The 25,496-nt window shown below is 49.3% G+C and overlaps 2 protein-coding genes across 2 annotated transcripts in view; both read left to right on the forward strand.

The window, feature by feature from the left end:
* The window catches only part of LOC112950981 (TBC1 domain family member 24-like), a 6,598-nt gene extending 5,715 nt beyond the window's left edge, over positions 1 to 883 (forward strand). The window contains exons 7-8 of the mRNA XM_026043605.1: positions 8 to 133; positions 738 to 883. Of these exons, the coding sequence (XP_025899390.1) occupies positions 8 to 133; positions 738 to 883 (272 nt within the window). The remainder of the gene's footprint in view (positions 1 to 7; positions 134 to 737) is intronic.
* Positions 884 to 1,888: 1,005 nt separating this feature from the next.
* Positions 1,889 to 21,486, forward strand: CFAP52 (cilia and flagella associated protein 52). The gene is made up of 14 exons (XM_026043606.1): positions 1,889 to 1,946; positions 2,774 to 2,973; positions 3,435 to 3,571; positions 4,179 to 4,307; positions 5,395 to 5,494; positions 5,954 to 6,070; positions 12,951 to 13,051; positions 14,036 to 14,206; positions 15,953 to 16,101; positions 16,741 to 16,886; positions 19,106 to 19,257; positions 19,866 to 19,968; positions 20,239 to 20,350; positions 21,142 to 21,486. The coding sequence occupies exons 1-14, from the start codon at positions 1,889 to 1,891 to the stop codon at positions 21,315 to 21,317; spliced, it is 1,851 nt and encodes a 616-aa protein (XP_025899391.1). The 3' UTR covers positions 21,318 to 21,486.
* Positions 21,487 to 25,496: the final 4,010 nt, after the last annotated feature.

The following is a 25,496-nucleotide window of genomic DNA, read 5'->3' on the forward strand; positions in this document are numbered from 1 at the left end:
GCCGCCCGCCTCGCCGTGCCCGCCCCACGCGCCGCCGGCCACCTCTCCCCCTTCCTGGCCATCAGGCATTTCCTCCTGCCGTCCAAAACCGCCTCCATGTTCATGTCCGGCTCTCGGGAAGGGATTGTTATCGGTAAGTACCTCGCGGCAGGTCCCTCGCGCCGCTGCCTCGGCTGGGAAGGGCTTCGCTCCAGATCAGGGCTCATCTGCCCCAACACCCCTTGCACACAAAGGCTCCTGCCTTGGCTGAAGCCACCCAAGCGCAGGGGACATGGAGCTACCCCCTCGTCCTGCCATGGACGCCCCTTCTGCAGGGTGGCTGCTGCCCGGGGAGCAGCAYGGCCAGGCCCCCGCGGGCTGCGCAGCGTGGGCAGCGAGCGCGGCTGTGCAGCCCCTGCGGCTGAGCGGCCTCCCCAGCTCGGGGAGCAGTGCACCCGGAACCGCGAGCACGGCCGGGCCATCCCTCCAACCCGAGCAGCCCCCAGTGGTGCCCCCCAGCCCGAGACCCTGCACTGCAGCCCAGGGGGGCCACGGGCAAGGCGGCGGGTGGTCGCCTAGAGCTTTCCCCACTCTGTGTAGCTGGAAGGCCRTGGCGGGATGGCACGGAGGCCACTCCGAGCAGCGCGGTGGCCATCCCGTCCCCTGGGTTTAGCAGCGCAGCAGCTGGGCCGTCCCGTCCCCTCACAGGGCGGCGAGGCGGCAGAGCGGGACCCACTGCGGCCCGTTGTGTTTGGCAGGCGGGGGAGGCGGCCGCGCGCTGGCCCTCGACGCCGAGCTGCTCTGGGGACGCACGGAGCACTGCGAGACCTTCGACAACCCCCCGCTCTGCCAGGAGGACTTCAAGGTGCAGCTCTTGGAGGCCTGGGGCTTCCAACACGCCTAGAGGACCCCGCTGCGCCGGGAGCTCCCCGGCCCCGCCGCAGCCACCCCTGCGGCGCCGGGCGGCGGTGGCCGCTCGCACCTCCGCAGCCCGCCCGGACACAGGAGCAACCGGGACGTCCACAAAGATGCAGCCCCAAGGCGGAGACGCGTGGCCGATGCCCTTTCATGCTGCGGCGCCCGCTCAGTGCCGCCCTGTGCGCTGCCGCCRAGTTTTGTAGCCTTGGTGTCACAACGATCCACTCGAGATGAGGCACTGCCACCACCCCACACAGCGCGGGAGACTTTCTTACTGTTCTTGGTTGAAACTAGTGCGAAAAAAAACAGGAATTAGCAAAGCAAACTCTGTGCCCACGAGCTTTCCTTGTCCTGCTCGTGTCAAACCGAGACGTGCGTTCAGGGCAAAGGGTTGGCGCTGCGGGGCTCATGAGGCAGTTCRTGCACACAGGCCACGCAAGGTGCCCTGATTACCCCGCGTCAGGGTAACAGGGAGCACTGTAAAATGTGAAAGGCCATCTAAGCGTGGGCAGCCCGGAGCGCACACCCGCTGCGCGAGGCCGACACGTGCCCGCTGGGAGGCAGTTGCAGTGGCAGGAGGAGGTCGCGCCTGCGCCACGTCCCCGTGCGTTCCCATTTGTGCCTCGTCCTTGTGCGCGCTCTGCAGAGACTACAGCCCCCTCTGCCCTGCACTTTATTCCGTTGCCACGTGCAAAACTCTCATTAGGGAATAATAAAAGCAGGAATGCGGGGAGGCTCAGGGCCGTGCAGCGGCTCCCTCACGGGAGCACCCATGTACCCCCCGCTGCCGCCGCCATGTCGCGGCCACGGGCGTCAACGCGGCGAGGCCCCGGCCCCGGCCCCGCCCTGTTTCTATGGCCCCGGCCCCGCCCCGTTTCCATGGCCCCGGCCCCGCCCCATTTCCATGGGGCCGCCCCCGGCCCCGCCCCGTTTCCATGGGGCCGCCCCCGGCCCCGCCCCGTTTCCATGGCGCCGCGTACACAGCGCGGCCATGGCGGCGCCGGGCGCGGGGGCCGAGCTGGAGCTGCAGGCCGCCATCGGCTTCAACGGTACCGGCGCGGGCGGGCGGCGCGACCTCGGGGGGCCGCTTTGGGGTGGGGGGACAGGGGGCCGCTTTGCAGAGCAGCGACCTGCCTGCAAGGACCCCGGGTTCGCGGTTTCCCCCTGCCGCCCTGCCCTGCGGTCCAGAACACAGGAGTTGAGGAGAGACCAACCTGAGAGCAGGAAAAGAGCCCCCGCGGTGGCCGTGGGGGATCAGCGGCCGCCCGCGCGGCCGGCTGCGAGGRCGCGCTCGGAGCTCTGCGCCCCTTCCATCTCCCGTGTCGGAAGGAAGCCCCTCTGAGTGTGTAAACCAAAGGGTGACGGTGACCTGTGGATTTCATTTCGGGTTATTCCGCTTTGAGTGGGAAACGGAAACGTCTCCTTTTCACCCTCCTTGTGAGACAAACCCTGAGAATGAGAAGGATTTTCCCAGGAAAGGCGACAAGCAGGGGCTGCTGCCTGGAGGCGTCGAGGCGGCGGGGAGCGGGGCCCAAGGCGACACCCGCAGCGCTTCCCGGCTCCACGTGCCCTGGCCACGGCCGCTTCCCGGCTCCATGTGCCCCGATGCAGCCACAGCCGCTTCCCGGCTCCACGTGCCCTGGCCACGGCTCTTCCCGGCTCCATGTGCCCCGATGCAGCCACGGCCGCTTCCCGGCTCCGTGTGCCCTGGCTGCGGCTGCGGGCACTTCCCGGCTCCATGTGTTGCGTCGCGGCTGCGAGCGCTTCCCAGCTCCGTAAGCCTCAGTGCGGCTCCCAGCTCCGTGTGCTTCCAGGCTCCGTGCGCCTCCCGGGCGGCTCCAGGAGCAGCRCGTCTCCTGTCACCCTTCCCTTGCAGGTCACATCCTCTCCGGCCTCATTTGCCACCCGGACCAGGAGCATATTCTCTATCCCCTGGGATGCACCGTGGTTATTCAAGGCATGGCCAGCGGCAAGCAGTCTTTCCTGCACGGCCACACCAACAACGTGTCCTGCGTGGTGGTGTCCAAGAGCGGAATGCTGGTGGCCTCCGGACAGGTCACCTTCATGGGCTTCAAGGTGCGTTGCKCATTGTGTTTAGCCGCAGAATAGCTCACGAACATTGGAGTTGGCCTGACGGCGGTGGGAACACCTTTTGCTTAAGGAATAAATCTGCTGGAAATCCGATGCCTGCACTGGGAGGGCACTGCCGGGTCTGGGAGGCTGTGGCCGCTCTCGCTGCATGTGCCTTTGTATTTCTACATAGTGTTAAGCATTCTCTGTGGGATCAGGTAACCAGGTTAAGGCATTCCTTAGTTCCAGCCCTTTTTATCATAAGTGTTGTGAGCAGGTGGCATCCTAAATCACATTTGATGTTAGTTAATAAATGCCATTGTGTTTAAAGTGGGACCTGACTCCTAGAGCTGCCTAGGATTTCCAGGAATCCTTGACAAGTAGCAGCAATTTTAGACCTTGAAGTTCCCCGGGATTTACTTGTTGTCTGCTGGAAAAGCTTTGAGCTCTCTTGCTTTGGGCCTCAGGCAGACATCATTCTGTGGGATTTTAAGAAGGAGGAGCTCCTTGCTCGGCTGTCACTTCATAAGGGGAGGATTGAAGGATTAGCGTTTTCGCCAAACGACCTTTACCTCGTGTCGCTGGGAGGCCAGGATGACGGCAGGTAACAGTTTCCAGCATCTAGGAATACTGCCCTTTTCCCCCTTCTGGCCATCTGGCTCTTTCCCCACTCCCGGTGTCCTGGATATAATCCCGTTTCCCCTTCCCAGCAGGAAGCTGCCTTGGTACGGTGGGGAGGGTGGCCCTAGGGCAGGAGCGAGGGGCTGAGGGGAGGCAACGGGGAGCAGCTGGTTCCTGAGCTGGCACCGCCGCCCGCATGGGACACCCACACTGGGCTCCTAACTGACCAATGTCACTGTCCTGGAAAAGCAGAAATTCCACCAAAAGTTTACTTTGACAAGCAAGTTAAGGCTGGAAGAAAAAGGCATTTAAAATTARTGTCTACCACTGGCCTCAGATACGGCTGGAGTCTTGCTCAACAGAACCCTAAACATAAGTACATGTGYCCGCTTTAGGAATGGGGTGAAAACTGCAATTCCCAGTGTTTGTGTTAGGGGTTTTCCTAGATAAAATATCCACAAAGTTACTTTTGCTGTATATTCTTCTAACAGCAGGCTGCACGATAATAGGCTTGTTTGCATTTCTGTGACAAGTTTTTAAAGTGATGTTGGAAACATGGCAGTTCCTTAACCCCCTTCCTTCTCCTGCAGCGTGGTCGTGTGGAGCATTCCCAAAAAAGAGGCCGTGTGCGGCAGCCCTGCATCAGCCCGGAGCGCCGGGAACGCCACGGTGCTGACGGCCTCCAGATGCAGAGATGAGATGTTTGTTACTGCTGGAAAGTAAGGGGGTGTTTACGTGACCTTGTTTCCTCTTAGGGGGAAGAAAACCCATAGACTGATTCCCTTCCAAAGGCTCTTTACTTAGGTACGGCACAAGTTAGGCAAACCAATGCTCGAGTGTTTTCCTTTTGCTCTGAATGGACCCATGAATATCCATTAACTTGTCCCTTTAAGGCATTTCTGCTTGTTCTTCGCATAAGATGTTTTCAAAGCGGCGCACGGAGCAGCGTGCGTCACTTGTGTGCCCCATGGCAGGAGCTGGTGCTGTGTTCCCTGTGCAGAGCTTCAAATATTTAGTTCCCAGAGTTGCACAGGAAGAGCAGAGAGCTTGAACAATGGCTTATTAATGTAGAAACGATGCTATCTGGCAGGGTGGTGGATGGGCCCCTGTCCTCCCCAGGTGCTACGTACAGCTGGTTAGTGGCTTGTGACCAAAACTGATAGAAAAAACAATGTTTTTGCATGAATTTGGTACAACCCTCGTCTATCTAGCCTGACATGCTGAGGAGCTCAGCTAAAGGTGCTGAGGACCTACAGCCCCTTTGAGTGGAGGAGCAGGTTCAGATAGCCTTGGCAGCAGTTGCCAAGCGCTGGTCTTTGCAGTTTTAATCCTCTGTAAAATGTAAGGGAGGTTGTGTGCAAAGTTAGTATATTGATTCCTGGGCTGTCAATTAAACTCTGCTAGAAAACACTTGAAAGTGTCCTGTAGACACACTCATTTCGTAGTCTAACGAGGAAGATCCCCACAGCGCGCATCTCTTTGGGAAACGAAGTGTCAAGGTTGTTACATACCCCTCTGTAGTCCTCATATTTCTGCTGAATCTTTTAGATTTTTGATTTATCTGGTAAAAGTTACCATAAAAACAGCAGAAGAAACAGAGTTACTGTTTCCCTCTCTGATACAGTTCTTTTTCCTTTTTTTCCTCCATCTGCCTCCTTCCTGTCATATGCTATATTGTTCTTTTCCTCTTTATTAAAATTTCAGAATAGCACGACCTAGTGAAAGCTTTTCTAATTCTTATGACGATAAAAGAACTTGGATTTTTCTGCATATGTGGATTTGATTGCAGTATGTTCTGTCTTACAGTGGGACCATTCGAGTATGGGAACTGGATCTTAAAAACAGAAAAATCCGACCAACTGAATGCCAAACAGGGCAGCTGAAAAGAGTGATCACATGTGTTAAGGTAAGTTTCAGGAAATTATGTGGCTAAAATAAGGAACTCTCAAGAGACTACAGAAAGACCATGAGCTATTACAGTAATGTAGAAATACCAAATATATACTGACATGATGACAGTGAAGCTATGGAATCTTGTCCCATGGCAGACTGTCCCCCATAACTGCTTCCCTCTGAGAAAAGAGCATTTTGAACACTTCTGAAGAGATGCAGCTTGGATTTTAACCTGAGAGGCTCTAACATCCAAYGAATGCAACTTTTATTCAAAATATTACCAGGGTTTAATTAGAAAAATGCCTTACATTGTTTAGAGTTGTGGATTTTGTGTGTTTGCTGAGATGAAAACATTCCCTATCTACCTTCAAGTGAAATCACAGTGATAGGCTCCAAGGAAAGTATTTGCACAGCAGAGCACTGTGCTTGGAACAAGCTGCACCATGACCTCCTTATCTCCACTTTCCTATAGATGGCAGATGATGACAGTTATTTTTATGTTGGTACATCCAGTGGTGATATCCTGAAAATAAACCCAAGCAGCAAGCTGATGAGTGACTACGGGCCTCAAAAGGAGAAGTTTAGCATGGTGAGTGCCAGCTCTGACTTGATTTTTCCCTTGCTTTTCATCTATGTCACTGAGTGATCCTGGGACAACATCTGGGAGAATCATTACAAATTTGATTCAAAAACTAACCCTTGCTCTGTGCTGTAATTCTTTTGGGAATGTCTTAATTTTGATCTCAAAATTTGAGATTGTTAACTTGACTCTGCTCATTTTCGTCTGGGTCAGAATTTTGGTTTCATCTGAATCTCTTATGCACCCCTAGAAATCTTCTCTTATATTAAATTTGATAAGAGCAATAAAAAGCTGGGAAACAATCACAAAAATAGATTAACTCCTGATAATTTTGTCTATGCACAAGAACTGTCTCAAAAGCCTCTTATTTTGCAGTTTTCTTTCCCCTGGGTGCATCAGACCTCCATGCTTCATTCACTGGTGCTGTCGCTCAGTGTTGCTGTTGCCTTTTTCTTCATCAAACTTCAGAAGTAAGATGCCAAGATTAAAGGTAGCAGCTACTGAATAGCCTGAGTATTGGACAGTCAATATTTGACAGAGATATGAAATTTGGCAATGAAATGGCCTTCCTATCAGGCATGTGGCTGCTTATTTACTCAAAGTTTGCTTATATTTGACAAACCAAAATTGCAGTTTGCGCATGCTCAGTGTGACCCACTGAAGTGAGAATTAGCATGATGTAGGGAGCAAACAAGGAGCAAATACTGCAAGTTGCTGAGAAAATAAGAGTGGGACCGTGCTAAGGATGAGGACAAGAACCACACTAGAGCTGAGCTGAAGGGATGAAAGGTCGGGGAAGCAGAAGAGGCTGCACCCTGTTTATGTGGTTTCTGCAATGAAACCAAAGATGCCTGAGACCATAATTTCATTGTACATTATTGCTGCAGTTTATTGTCGCCTCAGCTGAGCCAACTGAATTGCCTGTAGGGTTACAGTGGATCAAGAATGGATTCGACTGAAAGATAACCCTGAGAACAGCTTTTATCCCGCAGATCATTTCACTGATCTTACAGCGGGGCCTCATAAACTGTTGTCGGCACAACTGAGAGAGGCAACACCCCTCTTTGCATGAGCAAAACGGCCAACGTTTACAAATAAAGCGTGTCTCATCTTTGTTGGGGGGATCCAACAGCCTGACCATACAGTCTGGTTTCAGTTGCGCCCCTTCATTTCGGAGAAGGGAATCTGTGGTGGAGCAAAACGGTCCAGGTGCGTCAGTGATTTCTGCAAAATCYGTGCAGTCCTGTAAGGTGCCATTCCTTTTCCTGTGGATTCTTTCTTTTCAGTCGAGTTTTCAGGTTGCTGTCTGGCCTTGCTCTGAGCAGGGCAGCTGGACTAGCTGCTCTCCAGAGGTGCCTCCAAGCTCGGCTGTTCTCTGCTTCTTGGATACCGCTTCCCTCAGAAGACTCTGGTGCCCATTAACAAGCAGGTGCACAATCTTTCATTTAAGTGATAGGATAATATGTGCCCCGGACTGGCCTCACGGAGCACGCTGTCAAAAATAAGAGCGAATGCTTTGAAGTCCTGCTTGCAGGGGATTCCTGTGGCAACTGGCGTGTGCTAGAGCACACAGACCACAAAGCATAGATTGCTTAGCACTAATTTCTGACATGCTTTTTGAGATGTTGGGTCCCCACTGCATGGGGACCCAACCCATGATACTACTGCAGCTTTCTAATGTATTCATACATGCCCCCTGCTGACCTGATTCACAGGTTTCAATGCTCTCTCCTTGTGAAAATCCATCCCCAGAGTGTTAGGGTCGGCACTTGAGACATGAGGAGCACACTAGAGACCCCTTGAAAAAGTGTTTTAAATGAGAATCATTCCCATCACGAGAATTTGGGCAGAGGTGGCTTCTCACATTTGGTTCTGCTGGATAACAGGATGGTTTCCTGGCCAAGAGATGATCTCTCCTTTTGCTTCTTCATTCATTATGGATTATTTGTGTCCTCTCAGCACAGCCTATTTTGTTTTACTCCTCCTGATTGATCTCTCGAGTAGCTGTAGCTTTTTAACTGAGGAGACAGAGGTCTTACTGAAAAAAATAACATAGATCATAATTAAAGACTTCATTAAAATACATATACAAATATTATACATTAAATATATGTAGAAAATATCCCCAGTGGGGACACAACAAGGCTGCACAGGATTCCTTCATTCTGTTGCTATTTAACGTTGGAGTGCTTGGCTTCATAACCTTAATAAAGTTCCTTTAACGGAGCTCTTTGGGCTGTACCCGGGACTCACAGCTCTGAGCATGGGCATCCCCAGACAGGAGGAGCTTCTGCATAAGGTAATTTTGGTCTTTCGTTGCCAGGTTTCCGCGTGCAGGCAGCTGTGATGACAAACAGGCAGCACCGGCTAGTACCTTTTCTCTTCATTTCTCTTTATTTGTTGCTATAAAAGACTTGTGCAGTTTCTCAGCTTATACCCAGTGGAGAGGGTGATACCTAAAAAATTCAAATGCTTGTCTGAAAAAATAAGGCTGAATATAATTTKTTGGTCTCTCAGAAACACTGCAAATCAGGAGGAAACAAGGGAAGAATCGCAGGTGGAAGTACTGAATGTACTGTCAGGGATGCCATGGGGAAGCTGCTATAGAAAGAGGTAGATCTTGGTTTTTGAGAGAAAACACAAGAGTGACAGGAACAGTAAGAAAAACTCAGCAGCAGCTCCCCTCAAAAGCTAATTTGGACTTGTTTTGCCAAACTTCATGAATTTGCTTGTACTAATACATGTGCGTAAACCCACATATTTTCCCATCCGAAACATAATGCTCCTTGCATTACAGATGCACACCCCCATCACGAGTATAACTGCGATGTGAAAAGCCACCAAGCTCTTTAAATAAGTTTCACTTATTTACATTTATCACAATTGATCTGCTCCAGAAGGTAGGAGGAGTTATTCCACTCATTCATCCCTCTTGCACTGTAGGGATGCGAATGATCTATTTCTGTGTGCACACTCAGTGACGAGAAGGTTTTTCCTCTGCAAACGGTAAGAAGAAAGGCTGAACACGCGGTGTGCAGCGGMGCGGCGGGGGAGCCCCGTGCTGAGCGCCCCGGGGGCGGCAATCCCGCAGGCAGCCTCACAGGACCCGTGTCCCGTGTCTCTGCGGCCTCAGTGGCCGTCACCTGCCCTTTAAAGCCGCCATGTTCTGCGTCACCTCGGAGCGGGGCCTGTGTGAGGCCGCTCGGGTGCGGGGCTGCGGTGCCTCTGGCCTGAGGGAGAGGCGCTGGGCGCCTTGGCAACGGAACCTCTCCCTGTTCCGAGATGGCGGCTGGCGCRGGGACCAGAGGGTCGTTAACTGGGTGCTGTGTGATCTGGGCTTGGAGGGGAGCCGAGCACGTCGGGGCACAAAGCAGATGCTCAACRGCAGATCGCAATCTTACCCATATGCACTTTTCTTGTAAGACAGTATCGTGGAAACACAATTTGTGGCAGAAACCACTGGAGCATCGTTGGCTTCACCTGATGCTACTTCTGATAATGACGAGCTGATGAGGGACAGGATCTGTCCCTACGCAGGGGGCTGACAAGATGCCAGGGAGATGTGAAGGCCCAAAGGGGACACCACAGCTGACCCCAGCCTTGTGCCTGAGACCGTGGCTGGTAGATCTGTCCAACCGCTATGTCCTTTTGACAACTCAAGCATCTACTCGAGATATGTGATCGTTCTAGSGGGAGGGAGAAGCGCATGCTGGGCAGGAGTGGGGGATTTTTTATGCCTCTGTTTGTACCCAGGATCATGTGTGGAAATAACAAACAGCCCCTGCAAACTCCTACCTTGCCCTGCGGCTCTTTCATCTCCTCCGGTTCTCCCTTCCTCGCCTCTTACTGCGATTCCCCCGGCCAACCCGCTGCAAACCTGCAGACACAAAGAATACACTGCTAAAAAGGTGCCAGCAAGGCAGGCACAAGTAACATCTAATATTTTATGTCACAAATTTCCAGTTCTAGCATAGCTTGGGAGAACGGGATAGGTACTGAGCTTTGTCAGATAGAAAGTAGAGCTTTTATCAGTGGAAAGGGATAGGCAGCTTCGTTTCTACAAAATTTAGTGCTAACCCTGAGATATGTGGATTTTTCTTGTTTTTGTGTGTTTGTTTGTTAGTTTTCCTGCAGATCTGTAGTTATTTCACTGCGCGTCTTTTGTATCTCCCTTGGAAACGCAGCATGTCCCTGAGTGGCAGCGGGTACCCACGAGTCCTTCGGCTGGAGCAGCCTGAAGCCAAGCTGCCCTATTGCTTGGTGYGGGAGAGAGTGGAGCCCTTCCCAACGGGATGTGCCTGCGCCGAGTCTGAGACGTGTCCTGCCTTTCCTAGCCCTGCCTTCCCCTGGCTGCACATCTCCCGGTGAAGCTATCCCTGCCTCTCCTGCCGAGAATCCCTTTTCTCTTCATCCTTTCGCTGCAGTCCTAGCCAAAAAGACGCATATTTGCTTACTAACATTACCCGAATCCCAGAAAACCCTTTTCAGCTAGGACCACCAAGGAAGGTGAGGAGATGCTCACCATGAAACTCCAGAATCCRTGATGACCCCTGACAAGCAGATCTGTAAAGAAAGAATTGAGATGCAGAGATGAAGTTTGTTGAAAGGATTTTGATAAACCTTAAAGGAGCTTTGTTTAGAGGTACATGAAAAGGTTTGTGTGTTACGTGGGCATCATCTGAAGAGGTTGTTAATTTGCCTCTGTTTTGGAGAGGAGCAGCAGGAGTAAACAGAGTAGTGTGCTCGTATTACAAAACAATTTGTTTTCCAGCTAAATGGAATTACACTTAAGTGAATTTCTACAAATGCTGGAATAAAGAGTAAAATGACTTTTTATTCCTGTCACTGGCCTGAGGAGCTATAGGGCAACCGCTCCGATGCAAACCGGGATGTATGCAAGCAAATGCAATTTCAGTAAGTGCTGAAGTGTTTGCGTTGTGAGAAATATTTAACCCAAGTGCAGTGGAAGAGCTAGCAGGACATTAAAGCGCTGTGTAAGAGATCAGAGTGAGACCCAGCAAGTTTCCCCGCGGGGCAGGGAATGGGCAGGCTGCCTTGGCTCCGCTGGTTTTATTTATAGTAATCATACTTCGTACTTCAAAGCCGTGGTTTCTTTTGGGGAGCAGCAATTAATGAACGATGATATTTTTAACCCTCTGCATTCGACTCTGTTCCAGCTACAACAGGCCTGGCAGCATATAGAGTATTCACTGCAGCATTAACTTCAGCTGCTCCACTGTGCAAGTTTCACTCGTTGTATGTCTAGCTCCCTGTTTACTCAGGGTGCTTCGAACTCCAGTGTTCTGYGAACTTGGCAGCATGAGCAGCAGAACACTCTGAGGCTCATTTATTACTGTTAATGGTTTTTACTTGCCTCTCAAAGTAGGAAAATTAAAGGAAATACATTGAAAAAAAAATGTGGAAAGCACTGTAGAAATTGTAATTTATTTGCAAGTAGCAGTGAGCTGTAATCATGTAGTCATGGGTTTGATTTGTAGCTGCCGTAACACTGCTACACCTGAAGGGCATTTGGGATGAAACCAAACCAAAACCTAAAAAAATGCAGATTGGAAGAAAGTTAAAGAGCTTGTGATAAAAGGGGACTCAGAAAATGCCATCAACRTCTCCCAGAAAATTTTGGAAAACAAAATCCTACCACCTCACAAGTGGTACCTTGTGAGGTACCTTGTGAGGTACAATCCTACCACCAATCACAAGTCAAGCACATGACAGTGATTTCTTCCTAAGTGATAAATGTAGAACCCTTCTGATATGTGTTTTGGCTATCATTCTTCAAGAAATTAAAAAAAAAGAAGTGCTTTTGGATGATGTTCTACTCTCTTGGTGAGAGGAGAAGGTGCCTTTTGGACCTCCCTTCTGCCTAGTGATGGAATTTAGCTTTAAATCCAAGTTTAGATTGAATTTGGATTTATTTTTGCCCTCTCCTTCATTTYCCCCCCCCATTTCACTCATTTGTATGCTGCCCCAAGAGGATTTTCTTCTGGGTAAAGATACTGAGATTTGGCCCCACAGTGATAGTYTCACCCCTCTTTTAACCTATCCTGGGGTCTCTCAGAGGTTTTCAAGAATTAATCTGCTATCTTATATAGGAGGGCAATGTTATTTTGCAGGCACCAAAAYGAGAGCAGAGAGATACTGGTTTGTTTAATGTATACAGGAAACTTTGTAGAACTGTTTTGTTTTTTAGCTGTAGTCTGGTGCCTTCTCTGCCAAACAGCACTGCTCCTTTTCCTGATGGCCAGTCTCCTGAAAACCTACTAATTTTAGTAAATAGCTGAAACCCGTGCTGATGGGCTGCCTGATTTCTAAAGGTTTTCTGTGGCAGATATTTGTTATTCCTAAGACCAGGAAGATGGGACTGGATTTCAAGCACTGGGAGAGATCTGAGACATAGAGAATTTGTTTTGAAAGCAGCTATGGGAAGGGGCGTTTTGGCTGAGTTTCATTCTTTGTTGTTTTAATGTCTGATGGATGAAGAAKCTGGGAAAGGAAAAGTAGAGGCACTAATACAAAAATGTGTGTATTGTTTGCTGGAATAAGGTAAGGATATATTGGCTCAGCTGCTCTGAAGGGCTCATGAGCATGTTACTTGCTTGCTTTTTAAGGACTTGTACACTAGTCCTATGCATATATATACATACCTGTATATATACACCTGTAATTATGAACTTTTTTTCCTCCATTTTCTCTGCTAGAGAGTCACTTCCTAGCCTGGATCACACAAAGAATACTGATAAAGCAATATTTGAGTGCCATAAGTAACACCATTGGGAGCCTGATAAAGACCGTGGTGTGCTCTTCAGCAGGACTGCASCCRTAGAGAGGCTCTGCTTCCATCCCAYTGTGTTTTAATCCTGTTTTCTCGCAGGGAGTCACGGCTTTGCTTTTGCTGAAGACAGGAGATATAATAGTTGGCACCGGAGGAGGGATCGTAGCTCTCTGTAAAGGCTCCAACTACAAAGTCATGAAGTGAGTYGGTAGAAGGGAGGAGGAGGAGGGTAGAGGTGATACTGAAGAGTCATAGTATAAGGACCAATCATTTGCCCCTAGAAAAGCATAAGCCAAATAAGTCTCAATTTTTCAATCCTGCAGACAAAATAGATGTTGTGAGAATAAACAGTATGGTTCCAGCGTAATGAAAATGAAGCAGATTGGAAATTACCACGTGCTTTTACTTGGAAGTAAATTGCCATACTCATAGTTCATTTYAAATGACCATTGCTACCTTTTAAGCATTTGGAATCAGATCCTAAATTGAAGTAAAGTTAATAAAAAGTTTGTTAAGTGCAGAAAAAGTATGCTGATTTACACCAGCTTAGGAAGTAGTGTTTGCCATCTAAAAAAAGATCTCTGTGTGTAGGAGGATATGGGATCGTAAATGAGGGCTTGCACTGATTTTATAGTCCCTATCTCAAAGTGCAGGAGTATTTGCAAAGTTTTTTTTGCGTGCAAAATAGAAAGCTGCAGGCTTCATTTCCCGGTAAGTGATTTGAAAATTGGGCTTGCAGTTATTCATTTTGCATTGTTTGAACAGGCAGCTTAGGGGTATGGCTCTGAAAGCTTAGCTTTATACCATTTTGTAACAATTCCCAAAAGATCTAAACTGCAATTATTCTCAAGTACATGATTCTTAAGTGCACGTGAGCAAGAATATAAACAGGGTGCTGTTACCTTAGGCGCCGGTCCAGAAAACGAAGTCCCCAGAGTGCTGCCTTTGCAAGCCCTGCCAGAGTGGCAGGCGGGACAGGCAGGATCATATGAAGTGGTAGCAAATGTGATAGGGAACAAACTGTTARTCCTGAGCACGTTCTTGCATATTGACATCACAGCCTAAGATGGAACACGCTGGGGAGAAAGGGAAAATCAAGAGCTCTCTAGAGRCACAAAGGGAAGCTGGAAAATCGTTTATCAAGGTCAGCATCCTCAAGCCAAACTCCTGCTTTGTCCTAACAGGAAAATTCAAGTTCAAGGTATCGTGACTTCCCTGACACGAAGAGGCCAGGGGCACCAGTTCTTTGTGGGGACGAATGAGTCCCAGATCTACCGAGTTAATTACACCGAGTTTAAAGAGGAGCTGATTGCCACCTGTCATAATGAAGCCATCCACGACATCGTTTTCCCTCTGTGAGTACAACCGGCTGTGAAGGAATGAGAGGAGAGTGAGTGCAGGCAGGGCCGCGAGAGCTGCGTAGCTCCTTTTAACCAGCAAGTCCCCAAAGCCCRTTAGGTGCCTTGCCGGGTCATTTAGCCAGGGAATCCTCTCACCTACCAATAAAACGGGTGTCAGGGAGCAGCTGCTTAAAAACGGACGGCAGCAGTGCAGTTTGACAGTTGGAAAGATCATCCTATGTAGTTATTTGTGTTTGGAGAAGAGCAGTGATGGCAGCGCCCTGTTTCCCGAGCCCTGCTCCCCGTGGGGCGGCAGCACTGCGAGGCCTGGGACACTTTGTCCCCCGCAGTGAGAATCTTGAAAGGCTCCTTCTGTCTGTCTGTCATGTTGCAGCTCGACTTTGTAGCACTGTCTGCTTTTCTATCCGCTGCCTTGAATCTCAGCTGATACCCAGTGAAATGGTTTGGGAAACCCTCTCAAACTCACTTGTAATTTTGTGTTTGAGGAGCTGGCCTGTGGGCTGTATTAAATCGCAGGCTTGCAGCGGGGTGGCTAGGGGTACTGGCCGGTCCTCCGCCRGCATTCAGCTCCTGGACGGGCAGCAAACCTTCCCTCTCAGTGCGTGCAGCAGGAGGGTGACATTTCATAAGAACAAGGGGTTCGTTGTGCCCGTTCTGAGCAGAGAATGGCACTTTCATCCAGGAGGAGGTTTTGAGTTTCCGCRTGCTCCTGTTGCGTCCGTTCTCGACACAACAGCAAGTATCAACTCCTGCCCGAGTCCCGCAAGGCATGTGGTGCATAAATAAGGAGCGCAAGACGCTCTCCTCCCTGCTTGCCACCAGCCTGAAAAATCCACATCCTTCTAATTCATGGACTAAATCATGGGGAGCTTCGGAGTAATCTGATGCTAATAGACCTGGCTAGTACATTTGTGTCACAGTTACTTGGATGAGCTGGAGTTAGCAATGATGATAACTGCATCCTTGCACATGTTTTAAATTTTTTATCTATTACCTACTCCTGAACAGAGCATAGCACTGATTTAGAAATACAGACTAAATTTCCCTGCCTGGCTTGTTTCAGCTTAAGCTGCTGCTGATAGTTTGCTTTACAAAGCACTTGCACAGGCCTGGATTGAAAGGGCTGCACTTTGTTCTGTCGGTTTTCCCTGTACTGCTTCATCTTGCCAGGTGTTGATGGTGAACAAAACAATGTGGTAGCTTCCCTAGATTTCACTTTCTCTCATATCCCTAGAATATATGGTTTGGTTGTCTTCATGCATAATTAATGTGTTATTTTATGCCAGATAGAATTAATCTCATGCTGCAGAAGTCATGTTGCAAAGTCACTGCTTCTTGCCTCGAGTTAGTCCCTAGTGTTAAGGCTGAACAGTCAGCACCCCTATCTGCACTCCCCTGTCTAGTGCAAGAAACATCTGAAMGTCTTAAAAGACTTTAGACTTAAAAAACTCCAAGGAGATAGTATGTGGGGAATAACTGTCACAACTTCAACTAAGGGAAAAGAGTTCTTTTGGTTTCAGTTTAACTGTCCCTTAGGATGAGTCTTTGAACTGAAACCAAATCAGGGAAGGTTTTTTTGCAAGAAAGGTGGTCCTATGGCTAAGGACTGTGGTGATCCCTGTTGAGAAGATGACAGATGAACATTACAAACAGCTGAGCTCTGAAGGATCATTAAGACCCTGGAAGGGAGCCGTTTCTCCATGTCTCCCTCGTGTTGCCTTTCCTCTCTGCATTCTCCAGGGGAACTTCTGACCTGTTTGCTACCTGCTCCAAAAACGATATTCGGGTCTGGCACACCCCTGAAAACAGGGAGCTCCTCCGGATCGTCATCCCCAACATGACCTGCCGAGCCATAGAGTTTATGAGTGATGGCAGGAGCATCATTTCAGGTAACCATTGGTCCTGTCCCATGGTAAAGCTMAGTCCTTAGAGTGTTTAGAGTAAAGAAAGGTTTCAACTGAGAAATGTTTCAGTTCATTTCTGTGTCTCCAAAGCCCCCATTTGCTCACAAGACCCAAAAATCCCGTAGCTATAATACATGGAAAAAACAACATTTTGAGAGCCTGCTTTGGATAGGAATCCCAGCATTTCAAAACTCAATTCAACTCTGTTCGAAAGACTCAATTCTAAACTATTAACCTTGCCATACGCAAAATATTAACTTTTGAGGCATGCAGAGCACTTTTTGCATGAATCTGCTACCTACTGCCTGTCTGCATTACCCATGGCTACACAGGGACTACTGCGCTTCAGCTGCTGAGAGCAGCAAAGCTGTCCCCCCACTGCTACCAAAACTATTTGCTCATGGCGAAAACCAAAAAGGAATGACATTCCAGTAGTTTATTTGGAAATACAGCTCTAGGTTGCAGTGGTTCCATGTATATAATGGTTTTCTAACAGTGCAGGCGTTATAAAGGAGCTTAATAAATAAAAGAATTAAGAAAAAYGGTTCATTTGGAAAGGAAAAAGAGAGAATGGTATGAAGAAAGTGTCCATAAGGCTGGATTCTGTTTCTTTGTTTTCATCAGCTTGGAATGACGGGAAAATCCGGGCCTTCATGCCGGAAACGGGGCGGTTGATGTATGTGATTGACCATGCCCACAGCCTGGGCGTAACGGCCATTGCGGCCACCAGTAACTGCAGACGGATCGTCAGCGGAGGAGGCGAAGGGCAGGTAACTGTGGCTAAGACCTTGGAGCCCTTTCATGCTCTCTGCTCGGGACCTGGGAACTGGCTGTGATCCCTTAGGCAGAAGGGGAGCTGCTCTCGGCCGATTTTGCTTGAGCGTAAGGCTCACTGCTAAAGTATTAGCCTTTGTTACACGGAAATCTTTTCCCCCCAGAGGGTGAAATTTCTTCTGGTTTGGTAGTCTGGAAGATCCTTCTAATGCAGAACATGCTCTTAATCCCTTTTGTTCGTTTGYCTCTCCTGTATTTGGTTTACCTGCTTTAGTCACTGTTTGCAAGCCTGTGTCTGGAGCACAGGGTCTCCTTCTGTCATTCCTTTGGGAGTCCTAGTCATGTCCAAATTGACTGGTATGAATTCATTTCATTTTCTCCCTCTTTTTTTTTTTTTTTAAAGAAAAACATTAAAATCAATAGCACAAAGTTTACTTTGTATCACTGTTTTGTCTATGGGTGACTTCCTGATTTTCTGTGGTGGTAATTGCTGGCTTAGGAGGTAGTGGTGCTAATAAAAGGCTCTAATAATACCTTCATTTCTTGCACAATTATGAAAACATGCCAATACAAGTAACTACAAAACTCAGAAAACATGTTATAGGCATCATGTCGTGCACTTCAAGAATTTTTACCGCAGAAGTAGAAAAATGAGTGCTTCGTGCTTGGCTACTCCACACAATTCATTTAGTTGTGGCCCTTTTTAATCTATGAAAGTGACGCTCTTGCTTTCTTTTTCTCCGCACAAAGTCTCAATAATTTAAACACCGCTTTGTTAATTTATATTAAGAAAAAATAAGTAATTAGGCTAGGAAAGGTCTTGCTCAGTGTCTTGCCTTGGTTCAGGCGTCATCTCCAAAGCCTGGCAATACTCAGAACCAGACTTCCCAAGCAYGCACATGCCTGACACCATTGGTTTAACTGTTCTTGAGTCCTATTTGTGCACCTTAACCTTAGTGTTGTGTCGTGCTAGAGATTGCAAAGGAAGGCTTTAAGAGTGAGGAATTGAACTTAGATCTTTCAAATCTCAGGGCTAATATCCTCAACATTGAACCATCTTTCTAAATCATTCTGGGCCTCGGCTCTCCTTCTGTGCRATGGTAGCAGCAGCAGTGTCCTGTCTCACTGCATAAGAACATTAGAGATGATGAGACACTTCAACCCTTCACTAATAAAGAACCACTTCAGTATCTTGGGTGATTAGCACTGGAGGATGCAGAAGACCTAGATTCTGTACGAACACATAGGAAATGGCACAAGCCCTGGTTAGCTGAGCTCTGGATTGCAAAGGCAGCTGGGACACAATTAAAGCTAGAAGGTCGGTTAAGTAGAATCAGGAACTGCAGGGGAGCACTTGCAGTATTCATCCAGGGCACAAAAAGATGTTCTGAAATGCTAATGGATCCATCAAAATCAATCATCCAAAAGCTGTGACTTTTGGGGTTGCTTAGGAGATGTGGTTGTTCTGGCTTCATTTAGCTGGCAGGAACTGGGCATCCACATCCCGTAGGTGACTCAGCTTCAGGCTTCAAAACATGAAAGGTCAGCTCTCGCTTCCGAGGTCAGTGTCTAAACCACTACATTTGCACTAGGGTCTGACTTTAATGGGATGTAAAAGTGAATTGATATCATGAAATTTGCCACTAGTCGGGCAGTAAATGCATTTCACCCATATCAGAAGTTTGAAGGATCAGGTCCTCAAAGCAATAAGGTTTCTATTGTTACCATCACTGGGGGAAAAAAAATGTGCTTTCAGGCACATATTTTATATCAGTTTTGAAGAACTATTTTACACTTACTTGCTGGCATTATAAGTAGCACAAATAGTAGGTAGCTTTTTACATTCATTTCTTATAAACTTTCCTTTCTGATCTTTAAAGCACCCCTGGAAATATATCATGGAGTAGATTTCTTGGTTTTTTTTTCCTGAGGAGAGAGGAGTAGACTGAGCCTGGCACAGTGGGGACCTGCCAAAAGCAAGGCTGAAGGTTAATGGYCAGGAATTCCTGAGCAAAACGGATTACCGTCTCAGGAACAGAGTTCAGTTTTAGGAGCCGGCTTTACGAATTACCCACAGAAAAACAGGGAGAGTGCCCTGTGAGTTGGTTGTCCTACACTATTGTAGGAGAAACTCAGGTTTCAGGAATGCCTCAGGCCTCAACCTGAGCTCTGACAGAAGCAGGTGSCTCAAGAGGTGTTTGTTGCTGGTTTGCAGGTGAGGGTCTGGGAGATTGGTGAGAGAACCCGCAAGCTGGAGGAGGTTCTGAAGGAGCACATATCTGCCGTGTCCTGTATCAAGATCAAGAAGAATGACCAAGAATGTGTCACAGCCAGCCTTGATGGAACATGCATTATCTGGGATATCGTGTAAGGAGACAGAAAAGCATTGCAAGAGCCTTAAAGTGTTCATAATGTGTCTACTGGATTACTGTGTCCCATTTGGGACATCACTTGGCAGCGAGGCGAGGGAAAAGAAAATTACTGGGAAGAACTATCAAGCCAGGGAAAGTAGAGTCRCCAACATTGGAAGCTTTTCAGAAGAGTTTAGACAAATATTTGTTCAGAGTTGTTTAGTTGTATCTGATCCTGCTTGGCCGAGGGCATGGAGAGGATGTTTTCATACAATTCCTCCTAGCCCTGTTTTCCAGCGTTACATRGTTCTTGTTTAGCTATTGCAGATCCTTAGACTTTCTGGGTTGTGGGGAAGACACGGACATTTTTGCATTTTTCATAGCACCTAAAAAGCATTCTGGATTAGAAATTCTCATCTCTCATGACAGCAAATCAAAAGTCTTATGAAATAGAGATGAGAACTGATGACACTAGTAGGCTTCAGGAAATTCTGAGCTCAGACCAGTACATGGTAATATCCAAATAGAAAGAGAGGTCTGATGTATAACACAAGTGGATATAGTTCAGACTTTGAAAGCTTAAGGCTTTTGACCCTCTTACTCTCTTTTGGGGGTGTTTTGCAGGCGTTTTATAAGAAATCAGATGATTCTAGCCAACACATTATTCCAGTGTGTGTGTTACCATCCTGAAGAGTACCAGATAATCACCAGTGGAACAGATAGAAGGGTAAGGAAAACTACAAGAATTATGTTTAAAGTAATTCAGAAACCCAAAACCTTTTCACAGACATTGCAAGTATCTAGTCTGAATCAAATAAGGCCATAATCAAGCAGGGCCATGAAAATTAGGGAGGACTTCCCAGGTTTGTTATGGAATAGTGGCCCTGTTAGTTGAGAGAACTCTCATACCTCAGGAAAAGCTTGCGTTACGGGGCAGTGCTGAAATCACTGTGTTAATTCTGCACAGCTGAACTCTTGCCTTTGGTCTGTTCTCTAGATCGGCTACTGGGAAGTGTTTGATGGTTCTGCAATCAGGGAACTGGAAGGATCTGCTTCGGGTTCCATCAATGGGATGGACATCACATCGGATGGAGCTCACTTTGTCACAGGTGAGGGGATGGGTGAAACTAGAAAAGAGGAGGCCCTGTTAACCAGGAAGGGCAAGGCAATGCACCAAMCACTCAGCGGGGTAGGAAAGAACAAAAATAAAGTTCAGCTAAAGGGGGAAATAAAATGAATCACTGAAGAAAAATACTTAGAAAGAGGCTGTAAATCAGTCTTGGAAGTTATTACGGTTCAGTCTTGCAAGATGTATTTTAAGAGTAAAGACAAGATTCAAGTGTCCCAGAGGGAGGACTAGGCTGCACCTCATCCTGCACTTCATTTAGTTCAGTGGTGTTCACTACACACTCGAATGATCTGTTCAAGTGTCCTGACAGTCCTTGTTGGTTTGCAAGTGAGAATGACTGCAGGCTCCATCCAGCCTCGGGCTCACACATTCCCCACAGCCATGACATCTCTTCTGGGAGCTGCACGCACGCGTGGAGGAACCATTGTGTTGTGTATATTGGCACTAGGGGTTTATTTTTTTCTTTAAGTTAATCTGGTAAGCTAACATTGATTGAAGATTTTTTGAAGGTCCTTAGTATTTGGGGCCAGTTGCTGACCAGAGCTGCCTGTGATCTGCTGGTGCAGATCCTGAGCACTCTGCTGGACACCTTCTCTCAGGAAAATGGAAAAGTAGTAGTTTTGGCCATGATGCTCAAAACAATGTGTCTCACCCTTCCTACACCAGGTGAACCCCGTAGTATTCCTCTGCCTGTGATCAAGGAACAACAACAACAATCAAAACCAGCAGAACTTTGTGTAATTGTCAGTTTTTCCTTTGTGCCCAGCGCAGGTGGCGATGACCATCTCGTGAAAATGTGGGACTATAACGATGGGGAAGTGACCCACGTTGGAGTGGGCCACAGCGGGAGCATCACGCGCCTCAAGATCTGCCCCGGGAACAAGTACATCGTGAGCGTGAGCGCGGACGGTGCCATCCTGCGCTGGAAGTACCCGCACTGCCGCTGACACGCCTCGAGGCCGCCTTCAACCGTCCCCTTCCTTTACAGCTCAGGTTGTTTCAAGGCATTCCTACTATTAGAGGAGATACTATTTTTATACTCTCTGGTATGAATTTACAAGATCCTTCAGATATCCTTTCGAGCACTGAGTAACTAGGTCTGATTTTTCAGAGCGGCTAAGAGTTTGCTGTGCTTTCTCAGGTAGGAGTGGAAGTGCTCATCACTTCGGAAAAGCTTCTTTGCTGTTTTTATAACACCAGCTGTTTGTTACTGCCACYGTTGCGCAGTGTCCCCTGGCGTATTCTCGCTTGTTGTGTGCTCTCTCGCTTTCACACGCTCGCTTTCTCTTCCCTACCCCCTTCTTGTCCTTTCCTTTAATGAATAACTTCTTGTGTAAATTCAGTCTTCTGTGTTCATTTTAATTTGTCTGGGCCTGATTAAGGGAAAAAAAAAACACCTCAGCTCCAATTCAAGTGTTTAACTAGGGAGTTCTTTTGAGTTAAGCTTTGAAATCAGCATTTTCAAAGGCATCTAAGGATTTGGAGGCTTCCTCATTTGTGGTGTCCATTTTAAGACTCTGTCCAGAAGCCTGATTCAAGAGTGAGAGTTCAGTCATTTCCAAGAATGTTGGGATTTCTCCATGTGGGGAAACTCCTGGTATTGGGGCCTGATTTTTCAAAGGTAATTGCACTAGAACACTTGGGTTTAGGGCTCCGAATGTAAGTATGAAATATGTATTTTGTCTGAGAGTGAGTCTCTGGTATCGTATCTAGTGTTAGAAACAAGAGCTCCTGAGATGCACTGAGCTTTGAACAAACAATATTTCAAATGCAGCCATTCTGTGAAGTGATGCAAGTGAAGTAACTATTTGTTTATTTGCTTTGCTGGCGCTGCAGGCCTCTGAAGGTTCTGTCACAAATTAAAATTGTAGCAAAATGTTGCCTTTCCTGATGTTAATGCTTACAAACATTTTATTTAAAAAATAAGATGATTTAAAAGCAGTTTGAGAGACACTCATACCTGGACTGAAAGCTTGGACTGCTTTGGTATGCAGTGGTGGACAGCAAATTGCACGTATGATTTGTTATTATTCTTGATATGCCACTGACAGCGTTTGTCAGTCATGGCACAGCAGGGCAGATTCCTTTGGCCTGGCTCTGGGGGTGTCTGTGCACATAGGTTGTCCATCAAACACTATGCAACCATATTCCTTCTGGCTGAAATGTCTCTGCTCTTCTTAACGGAGCCCTGAGCAGTGGATTTGCTGCTTCCTCTTACGTTCCTTCCTCTTTTCCTTTAGACTCCAGACCTGGTGCTACGCAGCGTTAAACCCTCTAGCAGGTTTTACGAGCTCGGCAGTAATGCTGTGGTTTGGAAAGCGGGATCAAACCACTGGAATGTGGGATGGACRGTGTAAACATTCGTGGCTTTGCTGGAGAATGAGAACAGAACTCGGTACGTGCGGAGCGAGCCGGGCAGGCCCAAGGCCGTGGGCTCCTCTCTGCACAGGTGGCAACGGGAGGGACGGCAGCAGTGGCAGCTTCACCCCCTGCGCCGCTCTCGACTGCAGACCTGGGGGGACCCCGGCGCTGCCGGCCGCCCCTTCTAGGTGAGCTGAAGAGCTGTGAGATGCAGCGAAGTSCCCAGTGGGGCCTCACTTCTGCAAAGCCATCGAGGTCCCACCAGAGAGACCCAATCCTGTCATTACAGGCAGAAGCAGCATTTCCTGGGGAGCAAAATGTCCTATTTCTCTGTGGCTGCTTTGTGGGTATAAAAACCAGGCTGATCCGTTGTCCTGCTGCACAAGCAGCTTCTTCCCTGCTGGGGAGTAGCAAAAGGAGATGGATTTCTGCRATATACCTGTTTTTGGTCAACTGCTGACTCTGAGAAAAACAGGCAATGACACGCTGAAGAGCACGGGCTGCTAAAGCACATTTTCTGCTTGCTGGGAGTAGTGAGGAGGCTCTCGCCCTGGGCCTATTTCCAGCAACTCAGATCAGAAACTGTGAGCACAGAGTATTTGGAGACGTTCTGCCCTCCACCTTTTCCCTTCCAGTGTGAAACTGCGTCGCGTTACTGAGACCAGTCCCAACCTTGTGCCTGGACGCTGGTTCGACTGCCCCGCTCCAGCTCAGCGAGCCAGCGTGGGCGCTGCGCACGAGTGTGTGATGCCCGTGAGAGCAGGGAGGCAGCAGCAGCAGCGCGTGTCCCGTGTCCCCGCAGCCCCGGGGCGCAGGCACGAGGTGCCCCGTCCCCGCGTCGCAGCCGTGGGGCGGATGACCCCCCGGGCCGCCCTGCGACGTGAGCGGCGCCGGGACGCAGGCACGCAGGGCACGGGGCTGGGCTGCCTTTGGGAAACGCGAACTGCAGGCACAAATCTGCCCATTTTTTTGGGCAGATTTGCCCTGCGTTTGCCCCGCGGCGGGTGCGTTGTGGTTTGCAGTGTGGATGTAYTCACTGCACTCTCCTTAGTCACCGAGTCCTGTTAGTAACCGAGATCTACAGCACTCTCGCATGCAATTAGCCATAATGCAGGTGCTGTTACTGTGAGGAGAGGAAGGGCACCTCCGTTCAGGGAGGCCAAGGGAGCTAATGTTTCCCCCATCGCATCAACAAAAGCAAGAGCTGCATCGAGAGTTTGCGACACGCTGCAGCCCCGGCCCCCGAGGCCCCTCGCCGAGCAGGAGCAGCCACGGCCGGCAGGGATGAGGCTCCAGCAGGGCACTGGCTGCACCCCAGCTGCACCCTCGCCCCTGCCAGGGACTCGGTCGTCCCCAGGGATGCCCAGCGGAGGGGAGTCCTGGTCCCCGGCGGCCATGCGAAGGGAGTGCCAGTGGGAAGCATGAATTGGGGTTAGGGAAATTGCTGCGAGGTCCTTTTTGCTAGGAAAACAGTGAAGTTGTGTCAAACAGTCTTCAGCGATGTTTGACTCCTGTTCCACAAGCAAGAGTAYGAGCAAGCCGTGGCCTAGAGATGGAAGACCCAGATTTCTAGCTCGAACCTTAATTTAAAGCCTCATGTTGGAATCAGAAGCCCTTTCCAGCAGGGATTTGGCTCCCGCTCCTGCAGGCTGCCCCTGACGGTGTGTGAGGCCGCCTGCTCCAGGACTCAGGGCACAGGCACTGGGGCTCGGCAGGAGGCTGCCTCGTCAGCGCTGCCTCGCTGTGCCCAGCGCCTCTGCACRCTCAGTGAATCTCCAGTCACTCTCTGGGCTCCGCGGCTTTGACTGCGGTGGCCGCTGCTGTTTCCAAGCAGCTCTGGACTTCGTGGCTCCCCTCGGGGATTTGTTCATGTCCGTCCTTCCAGCACTACCGTTCAGTGCAGCCTTTGCACCGGGGAGGATAGGGATGGGTGACGTTCAGCTCTGAGCTCCTCTGGCACCTTCTAGAGCTGCTGGCTTGGGAGCCGAGGGCTGGGGCTGCGCGGGTAGCGCTGCCTACCGAGCGCCGGCACCCGGATCCGCTCCTTGGTGTGGCTGCCGCCAAGCAGCCCGCGGCCGTTCCCGGATCCCCATGGGAGCTGCGGTGGCAGCTGCGGTGGCACTGGGCATCATAGGCCTGGCYGTGGGCCCCAGTGATCACCTGTCCTGCTGACGTCTTGTTGCCTCCGAGGAGAGCGGGACTGGTTCAGGTTGGGTAGCTGGCGAGCGCAGCCTGGGATGAGCCGCTCTGCGGGCTCTGCCCATGGTACTGTGAGCGCCCAGCGCTGGTGGGTGCTGCTCTGGCACCCTGCGTTATCCCCAGCCCACCGTGAGCAGAGCGGCCATCCAGCAGCCCTGCGGAGGGGAAGGCTCCCCTCGGCCCCTGGTTGCAAAACCACGCAGACGTTAATGCACCTGCTCTGCAGACGGACTTTATTTACCTGGGAAAATTGGTTCCCAATTGCATCTTGGATTTGAGATTCATCCGGGAGAGCGTGGGGCGGTTTCTGTAATGMAGTCCTGGGCCAGGATCTGGCCTTGCGCTCCCTCTTGCTGCACGTGCAGCCCGTTGTCCCCCCCAGCTCCTGATTTCTTCTCCGCTCCGAGTAGATAACGGGTGCAAATAGCCCAGAGCTGCCTGCTCAGCGAAGCAACCAGGGTTCCATACATATTTATTAAAAACAAAGTGGAACTGCTGCAAACAAAGTGCCCTACTTACCGCAGCGCGGGGGCAACTCATCCACTGACCCTTCCTGCTGCGGATCC

This window comes from Nothoprocta perdicaria, unplaced genomic scaffold (genome assembly GCF_003342845.1).
Source record: "Nothoprocta perdicaria isolate Ctin4 unplaced genomic scaffold, notPer1 scaffold_331, whole genome shotgun sequence".
In the NCBI taxonomy this organism is placed as follows: Eukaryota; Metazoa; Chordata; class Aves; order Tinamiformes; family Tinamidae; genus Nothoprocta; species Nothoprocta perdicaria.